Source organism: Saccostrea cucullata, unplaced genomic scaffold (genome assembly GCF_032062105.1).
Source record: "Saccostrea cucullata isolate Sc308-1 unplaced genomic scaffold, CSIRO_AGI_Scuc_v1 ctg8, whole genome shotgun sequence".
Taxonomy (NCBI): Eukaryota; Metazoa; Mollusca; class Bivalvia; order Ostreida; family Ostreidae; genus Saccostrea; species Saccostrea cuccullata.
Window position 1 is genome coordinate 1234852 of NW_026940997.1, and position 10496 is coordinate 1245347.

The 10496-nt window shown below is 33.3% G+C and overlaps 1 protein-coding gene across 1 annotated transcript; it reads right to left on the reverse strand.

The window, feature by feature from the left end:
• Window positions 1-4014: 4014 nt before the first annotated feature.
• On the reverse strand, window positions 4015-10210 carry LOC134256850 (uncharacterized). Its single transcript, XM_062739518.1, has 3 exons — window positions 9684-10210; window positions 4492-4622; window positions 4015-4268 (listed from the first exon to the last, which is right to left on the reverse strand). Exons 1-3 carry the CDS (start codon window positions 10208-10210, stop codon window positions 4015-4017), a joined length of 912 nt encoding a protein of 303 aa, XP_062595502.1.
• Between the last annotated feature and the right edge of the window lie 286 nt (window positions 10211-10496).

The window sequence follows — 10496 nt, forward strand, 5'->3', positions numbered from 1 at the left end:
AAGCTGAAACTTATTTGGAAGCATCTAGGGGAAGTGTAGATTCTAAATTTTTCAAATGATGACCCCCGGGGGTAGGGCAGGGCCACAATGTAGAATCCAAATATTACATTGAACTATATAGGAAAAAACTTCTCTTCTCAGGAGCTACTGGGCCAGAAAAGCTGAAACTTATGCGAAAGCATCCTGGGGTATTGTAGATTTTAAATTGTCCAAATTATGACCCGTGGGGTCACAATATGTATAATGTGGGGAAATCTGGTAAAAAACAACATGGTCAAAGCTACTCAGGTGAGCGATGTTGCCCATGGGCCTCTTCTTCTTTTTTTTTTCACAGGATAATTTTGCAAATGACCAATGACAAGGTTAATTTTCGAGTTCCATATTTGTTGCTAACGCAACTGTCAATGATATTTAAAAAAAATAGCCTTGACTACAATTTAGCGAGGATTATGTTGTTAATTTTGGTAAAATTTTGTGATTTCAAATTTTCCAAAAGTTCCATGGATTTTGAAGTATCCACACCTGCTTTACACCACTTTTCGAATACTCCTGAAGTTTCTCATCACAATGATTAATTCTTTAGTGAGGAGTAAAGATTGATTAATTGATTGGTTTTTAACGCCGAGTCGGCAATATCCTAGCCATATTTCGGCGAGAGGAGTAAAGAAGAGGGTTGGTAGAACATTTACTGTGACCCACTATGCATCTTTATTCAAAAAGATTTTATGAGGCTTTGGAATCCAATACAAATATGTAATTGAAATTCATGTTGTTAGTTGGAAATATTTAGAATATTCAAAACTGACAAATTGATTTTGAAAAATTATCTCCCCAGAAAGGGGGCTATGGGTATATAGTTGGATTACCACTAATATAAATTCCAGTTCCTCTAACATGTATGTACAATTCAAATAATTAGCCTTACAAACAAAGACAGTGTTTTTACCTGCTATGTCAGCAGGCACCTGTTTACACTGATCATGTATTCTATGTAATTATTTGTTTCACTTTGAATTACTGAAATGAATATAGAAGAATAAATAACTCTCATTTTGCCTTTAAATTGCTTAATGAAAGATTTTAACATACATCTGATGCATTTTAATCCATTCTGACAAGGTTTCAAATAACAAAACAATATTTGTCGGCAAAATTTTGATCAGAAGTTTTGTGTACCGTTAATTCTTAAATTTCAGTAATGACAACTTCACTCTAAACAATGCGATTTTTGATATCGATTGGATAAAATTTCTGTTAGTTGATTATTAGAATTTGTTGTTAAAGGGTGAAAATAACAAACGGTGTATTTATGTATTAACAATACAAAACTGTGAAAAGGGTATAAACATGGACCCCTAGAAATCCCAGAGGTGGTGTCCAATGCCTGATTGGTGCAAGCATTCACTGTTGACTTCACTGTCAAATTCGCCCTATGGCTGAGCTCTGTGATTAAAAAGAGACGAAACATTTTGTAGTCGATTTTTACTTGGGCGGTTTACTTGGCATGAAAGATAACCCCCCCCCCCCCCCCAACCACAATGCTTTCAAGTGCAAGTGAATAAGCGATCATTTGACTTCATATTCTTAAAATTGATGACATTAAGCTTTGAAGTGAAACATACAATTTACAAACCTTGTACTCACTACCTGGTGTACATTTTCCTACAGAGGTCCTGATAGATCATCAGTACTAAAAACCAATATGGCAATATTAAAGGCATGCATGCCATTGTATTTACCAGTATATCAAGTTAACAACAGAATTTCGACTTAAAATTCTCTTGTCTCCCATGCATTTGAATAAATATACTTTTTCATATACATGCATGACGCAGAGTTTTCTTTGGATAGAAGAAAATTTTAATTGACATCTTCACGTCGTAACTTTATGTAGAATTTTTACTCATATTAATTAAATATTCATGGATTTTTAGAGAGCCGCTCTATATGGCGTATCTGAGCTAAAAAATAGAAATACGAAATTAAATAATTTTCACCACCGATCTACATGATATTGATCTTGAACTTAGATATCCCCACGTTTCTATAGTTATATTGACTTTAAACTGGGTCTGATATTTCAATGCAGTTAATATAACCTTCCTTCGAAGAAGGAAGGGCATATTGCTTTGCTGCTGTCCGTCGGTCTGTCTGTCTGACCACCATCAGTTTCCTTCATTTTCTTCACAGAGATTGCACATATTGAAATGAAATTTGGTATACAGATTTATAGTAAATTTGGGCCATTTTGAACAGAGTTATGCCCCTTAGACTCGGAAGAATTTCAATAATTTGCAGTTTCCGTTCATTTTCTTCGCAGAGGTTGCACATATTGAAATGAAATATGGTATACTGATTTTTCGTAAAAATATCTACTGTACGTCAAATTTTATTTTGGGTCATTTTGGACAGAATTATGCCCCTTTGACTAAGAAATATTCCAATAATTTGTAGTTTCCGTTCATTTTCTGCGAAGATGTTGCACATATGGAAATGAAATTTAATATACAAAAAAAATCTATGTCAAGTTCTGTTTTGGGTACGATCGGGCCATTGCCCCTTCGACTTAGAAAAATCCAATTATTTTGGGGTGGGGGTGTATAAGTGTTTTACAAACATCTCTTGCTATAAATTGGTCACTGCTTAAGTTCACTGATATCTATGAAACGTAATTGATAAATTGTGCAATTTACAGGAAAGTCCTATCTTTATATAAAGTAACAAAACAAATAGATCTTATTGATTTTAGTCAGTCTAAAATTATCAGAAATACGACATATATCATTTTAACGGACTGAAGCAGACATGCAGTTGAAAAGTTAATATTTCATCTTATAAAAAAAAAAGCAATCGGACATGACACTAGAACCTAATGTTTTTTTAATACTTGTCTTTTAAAATATAGAAAGTGCACTGAAATGTTATTTTTCATTAGGTCAGGAAAATATCAAATGATAAAGTAAAAATCATGAGTAAAATATTTTTAAAAATTGCTTTAAACTTAGTATTAATATTGTTTCAATTTCATTATCATTTCTCATCAGATAATTGATAAAATGTAAGCATTAAGATATGAAAGGAAATCGTCATGATTTTTCCGGATAATAATGACGTGTAAAAGTGCATGGTGAATAAAACTTGAAAATTTTTCAACCAATAAAAATTGTTTTGAACATGCTCTACAGCTGCAAATCACAAAAAATACAAAGAAAACATTTTGCACTGCGCCTTGCAGCATAGCGATGGACATTATCACGGACCAAGATCCAGGGTATGTGTGAGAGAAATCTTCATTATTGACAATAAATTCTTATCATTTATTGCTGACCTGTTTTACATCGATGAATCCATTTATAAGCAAATGCGGTTAAATTTCTATTTGTTTTAATTTTTTAAAATTATTTATTTTGCTTTGAAGACAGTCTAATATAAAAATGTCTATTTCACCTCTCTTGCTTTCCTTGCAAAATTTGAAAATAGATAATTTTTTTTAATGCTAAAAAATCCATTTTATAAAATATAAAGTGTTTCAATTTAAATATTATAAAATGCATTATCGAATACGTTAAAACACAAAAAGCTTTTGAAATTTTATATTACCCGTAAAAGGAATTTTTGTTTCACTTGGAGGGGGGGGGGGGGTAAAAATATTTTCCGCTCATTTTTATGGTGAAAAACACGAGTTTTATCACAATTTTAGAGTTGTCTCTCGTTGTTTTCCAAAATAAGTAAATAGAATGCTTTTCCATTTAAATTTCAATTTAAATATTAAAAATCATTCGAATATGTTAACTTTTGAAATTTTACATATCGCTGGTTAATCATATCGCTGGTTAATCATACGATTGCGAATGAAGAACTCTTAAGAATGATATTTTTCATAGTATATTTTGGATATTTGTTCAAGATTATGCAGTTTTCCGGTTCCATAAAAAAGCTTAAAATGTTTTAATTTAAACCCGTGACAGAGGACGCGCACTCGGAAGGCGACGGAAATAACATACATGTTTACGTTTACGTCGTCGGATACAACTTTTTCATTCTATTTTTATGCATGTACAAATAAACGATTCCATTCAGCACACCTCCCATATTAGCAAAAACCATGGCAATAATAAAGATTTCCACGGGATCATCCTCGACAGCAGCTTTCCAGGTTCCGTAAATAGCCACTGCCCACCATTGGATGAGGAACGATAAGACAAAGAGAGACATTGTTTTAGCAGCCTGTGTAGCCTTACTGCCAGGACAAGTGTTACCAATAGTGCCTTAATGAAAAAAAAAACATTAAAAATAGTAATTGATAATTAATGATCATTTGAAAAAATACGTTGTATTTATATATGTTTTATGTTTGGAATTTAAAAATTAAAAATGATATTTTAATCAATGAGATAAATACATTCCATTTATCTAGTATCTGTTTAAAGATGTTGTAATTTGAAAATGTCCTATATGTTTTTTATGAAAATAAGAGAAATATAAGCTCACTATTTATTCTTTTTGTCTCAGTTCGAATCTTGCACCATGTAAGTGTGTACAGCACTGTGTTCATTGTCATTACAATCAGAACTGGTATCGTGGAGAAAAAAAGGAAAGAAATATTTCCTGCCACTCCACACCTAAAAGATGAAAATAAAATGAACTTCAGAGAAATCTTTAAAAAGGTCTTGACTCAATTCAGTTTTCCTTAGAATATCTCTTTTTCAGTGGTTCTGAAGTGACTTAAAATGTAGAATCAGTTCATACAACTTGTTTTTTTTCCCTTTTCCGTTGTTGAAATTTATGGGGATTCTGTGAACATTTTATAAAATCCTAATGTAATGGGAAGACAACGAAATGTATTTAATCTCAAAGGTCCCTTAAACAACACAAACCGGGCGCATATTAAAAACGGACCTCCGAAAATCATCAAAGATGAAATCGGGTACCATGGAAAAGTAAACGATCCTGTCGCCCAGTCACATCCACGTTTTCTCCTTGTCATGATCGGGAAAACAGGCAAGACCAAAAAAGGATAATTCAGTATAAAATGGCCTAACAACTAGTATGAAAAGCTAATTCAGAGTATGTTCCCGCTTCTTGAAAAAAGAACGATCGATCTTTTTACCTCAAGTCAATAGGGGACTTCGTTAGGCCATAGGTAGTTCTTCTGGAAACCTTCTATGCCTTTAGATATCCTTGTTTCCTTGACGTGTTTATAAATGGTTTGCCTGTTTTAGAAGTAACAAATTCTATACGATCAGATAAAGCCCAATTTTGAGGAATTTAGGTAATCTTGTAGGCGACTTTACACAGCTTCCACCAGATCGTCATCTGCGCTACGGTGATAGAAATTGTTTATTCGAATTCAAAGAGCATGCTCTTGCGTACTGAATCAAAGCATAAATCGCAGATGACTAGATTAATGAGATGAAACAAATGGAGATAACGAACAGTATTAAAGATCAAAAGTCCACAATACAATATAAAATAGAAGCAGAGCAAACACGGGCCCCCAAAACATTGGGATCAGGTGCAATGGAAGAGTGAGCATCCCCTGCCGACCGGTCATCTGCCGTTGGCTCCTTGTCATGATCGGGAAATAACAGAAAAATCCGTCGTCAGTTCGCTATTAGTATGAAAAACGTCAGTCAACATTTGACTCAATGATAAATTGTATTTCAGAATGGAAATCACTATTGCTAATTGACAATAGGTTGTCGATATATCTAACTGTCGAGTTGAAGGCCACAGCAAGTGTTCTCTTCTTTTCACGCATAAGATTTTGCACCAACAACTGCTTCTTATGAATATACAAAAATAGGTCTGCTTATAACGGGGGGCAGTTGGTACCCATGAGAATTCTAAAAGATTGTTGGAAGATCTGGTCTCCGAAAACAACATAGATATTGTCAATCAGAAATTCAAGCATCTTTTTGATGTCATCTTCAGTGTACTTGTGTGTACATTCAGAATGTGTTAGCAAAATAATTTTGCAAATGACCAATGTCAAGGTAAGTAAATTTACGAGTTCAATTTTTATTTAAAAAGCAGCTGTCAATGGTATCAAAACGAAACGCATGGGACTTTAACTTATCGTGGGTAATGGTTGTGTATAAAGTTGAAAAGTCGTAAGTTTTTAAGCTTCTGATTTTGGTAAATCTAAACATAGCCCTTTGATGAGGTCGATCCATAGATATATCGACTTCACAGAAAAGCATATCAACCGAGCACGAAGTGCGAGGTCGATATGCTTTTCTGTGAAGTCGATATATCAATGGATTGACCGAATTAAAGGGCTACAATTGTAATATTATTTTTTACATGGATTGAGAAAACAAAATGTGAAAATAATGGAAACAAGGCACAAGTTTTCTTTCTTTAACACTTAGGGACTAGAGATCAAAATAAATTAAGCTGTTTAATGTTAATATGTTTCCTCTATATATTGATGGAGTAATTTAGAGGATTTACTTATTTCAAATAATGAACTGATTTGAAAGATTATGTTTTGTATCAATTTTTGACAAACATATCCAATATGTTTTAATATAAAGTAGATCCTAATTTAAGGCATCGTTACTTTTTATTAATTACGGAACATGAAAAAAATATTAATACTACGGCGCCGCTGGAGGGCCAGGTAAAAAAATATTTTTATTTGTTCGGACAAATTAGAAATTCGTTCGGACGAATTAGTTATTTGTTCGGACAAATTAGATATTCGTTCGGACGAATTAGTTATTTGTTCGGACGAAGTAGATATTCGTTCGGACAAATAAGTTATTTGTTCGGACAAATTAGATATTTGTTCGGACGAATTAGATATTCGTTCGGACAAATTAGAAATTCGTTCGGACGAATTAGTTATTTGTTCGGACGAATTAGATATTCGTTCGGACGAATTAGATATTCGTTCGGACAAATAAGTTATTTGTTCGGACAAATTAGATATTTGTTCGGACAAATTAGAAATTCGTTCGGACAATAAGTTATTTGTACGGACGAATTAGAAATTCGTTCGGACGAATTAGTTATTTGTTCGGACGTATAAGATATTCGTTCGGACGAATTAGTTATTTGTTCGGACGAATTAGATATTCGTTCGGACAAATTAGAAATTCGTTCGGACGAATTAGTTATTTGTTCGGACAAATTAGAGAAATTGTGAACAACTATCAGGAAACCGCGAATAATGTGCGGTTTGCACCAAGACGTTTCATTTTATTTTGATTCTTTGCAAAATAACTTTAATGAACAACATTATCAATAAGTATTTTGAAGATAAGTCGTTTTAATGTTGATGACTTTGTTATGATTTTTAAGTACAAATTCACTACCGTGCAGTTATTAATCATGACATGTGACTGATTTTTGAAATACATTTCTGATACATATGTAGCCGATTTGTAGCTGAAATATTGCCGATTCGGCGTAAAACATTCAATCAATTAATCTGGTACATATGCGGTGTATAAAATGATTAAAAGGTCCTCATTGAGTTTTTAATTAAATATTCCTGTTTGTGAATTTAGAAAACTTCACAAAAATGAACCTGTCCGTATTGATCCCAGGTTGTTCATATGACTCGCGAGCCGGCGAATTACGAGGTCAACCGATCAATCTGGTATATTCCCTAGTCCATTGATTTTCAGAGCATAATTATAGCCCCCTCCCGTTATTGGAGAGGTACATGTAGTCGAACAAACTATTTAATTTCACTTTCAGCATTTCTTAATTTTGTTTATACGCTTTTACAGTTGAGTACCAGTTCGAAGGTTTGATAGGCCAATGACTCACATAGAAAGGGAAATTATGAAAGCAACCCCTTTTACGGGGAAAATAAATCATGAATGAATGTCAAAATATTTTCAAGTAACAACCCCCCCCCCCACTCCTCTATTTAAAAAACGATCGATTGTCTTAATCATTGAGAACCTTAACTTGCATTAAATTATGATGTGTTTTTAAATTTTACTGCACTTTCAAGGAACGTACATGTATTCATCTATTTTTTATCCTTTTCCCGGAAAGGGGCGTGTGTTTAATTTGGTCAATATTATACCTGTATGTTTTAATTCATGCGCTTTTCTGATATTTAAATATAAAATAAAATTTATATAGATACTTAATAATAGTTTTTAACGATCTTAGAAACAATCCATTGGAGATGGACTTATGGGATTCCCTCTTTTTGTTCCTTTATCACAAAATACTTAAATGTGGGAACAGCGGTATAGAAGCAAATCTACAAATGTCCTAGCTAGTAAGCCCCACCTTAAAAAAATTAACACCCTCCAATAAGAGGCTCTATATTTTAATACAATGCAGCCACGTAGCATCGTTTTTGAAAGTGGGGGGGGGGGGGGCACAGAAAATTTTTTTTATTACCTGAAAAAAGTTGACAAGCAAAAAAAAAAGGGGGTGACTCAGGAAAAGTTGCCCAATGTTGACAGTCCTATTTCGCTTGGGGGGGGGGGGGGGGCTTACTTTTTCAATGCCAATTTTATCCCGTACCAATTGCCTGCAGTAGGAGTAAAACCTTAAGGAGTGGATCTCATCTTTTCAAAGAAGCGGTAACTGACCACTGGCACCCCAGTGTTAGTCAGGGGTGGGAGTGAAAAGATGTTTGATAAGAAGTAACTGACCCTTTGAATTTACTAGTGGACTCTCAGAAAATATACTTTCAGAATGGCAGACTTTAGGCCAATAATATATACCGGTATAGATCCATTATTTCCGAATATTTACAATCAACATACCCGACTTTAATATCACATGTCTAGTTGCTACGTGTGTATGTCATGGTCCAAAGAGCTATTTATGTATTAAAAAAGGATGAATCCTCCTGAATAGACAAATTGTATATCTCTCTTTACAGGATAATTTGTGCAAACATCTAATTTGCCCGAACAAATATCTAATTCGTCCGAACAAATAACTAATTTGTCCGAACGAATTTCTAATGTCGTCCGAACAAATAACTCATTCGTCCGAACGAATTTCTAATTTGTCCGAACGAATATCTAATTCGTCCGAACAAATAACTAATTTGTCCGAACAATTTAATAATTTGTCCGAACGAATATCTAATTTGTCCGAACGAATATCTAATTTGTCCGAACGAATATCTAATTCGTCCGAACAAATAACTCATTCGTCCGAACGAATTTCTAATTCGTCCGAACGAATATCTAATTCGTCCGAACAATATCTAATTCGTCCGAACAAATAACTAATTCGTCCGAACGAATTTCTAATTTGTCCGAACAAATAAAAATATTTTTTTTACCTGGCCCTTCAACGGCGCCGTATAATACAAGTTGAAGTAAATATTTTTTTTTCAGAAACATCAAGTCATATTCTGTATTAGCTATAATCGTGAAATCAGTACTATTTTTGTTTTATTGAAAATTATCTCCATTTTAAGAAACATCAAGTCGATATGCATTTCAGATTCTATAAATAGTAACTCAAGTCTTTATGCTGTTATATACTTAATCATATGATCGAGTTTGAGCAAATCAGAGAGCTTGGAATAAATGATAAAAATAATATAATAATTTAAAGAAAGTCAGGTAAAAATAACGATTGAAAAGTTGAAGTTATCAAATGAATAAAGATTTTTTTGTTAGGTGACCATTAACGTCTTTTTCCCAGTAAAATTTACGTTTAATATAATTAAAAGAATTAGTACTTACATGGCACCGATAGGTCCGATTTCATCTGCAAAAGTTGCACCAAGGCATTCAAAAAACGGAATTCCAAACATTAGCGAGTAAAGCTTCCAATCATATTTTCCAAGAAAAATATTTTTACTAAATTTCATGAGTACAAATGCATTAATTGCAATGATAGATACTAGAAACATTTGGGCAGCACAAAAAAGGAATGTTATGAAACCATAGAATTCACACAGCTCAATCGGATGAACATGGTCTTTAGCTATGACCATTTGAATGTGATCCATACATTGTCCTAAGCAAAGGAAACCATCACAAAGAGCCAAATAAACGGCAAAACGTTCGCACTTTGACCATGATTTAAAGAAAGTGTGTGCAGTTTTAAACCGAAACGATATAACAAGAATAGTAAGTACCGATGTGATGCTGCATACTGAACAAGTAAGGGTCAAGATATGAATAAGATAGAAATAGGGTGTACCAAGTCCTACCACCGGAATGTTGTAGCGAGTATCTTCTTCAGAAACTGTGATGTTAAAATTCATTTTGGCTCGACGTAACTTCTACTCTTCAAGTTTATGGGCATGATTTAAAGTCCTTGCTTTTATAGCTTAACATAGTGTTGACCTTTCTTTTCATCCACTAGTTTATAATCCAGTGATCAATAGTTTATTAATTAACTGTAGTCCAATTACAATTTTTTAACATAATTTATTTGAAAAAAATTCTACCTTTATATTTGTAAGTCTTTCCAAAGATGACATGGAAACATGCACAGTCTTCTAGTACTTATCAAAGACGGGAAATAATTTCTAAACAAATAGAAAATCT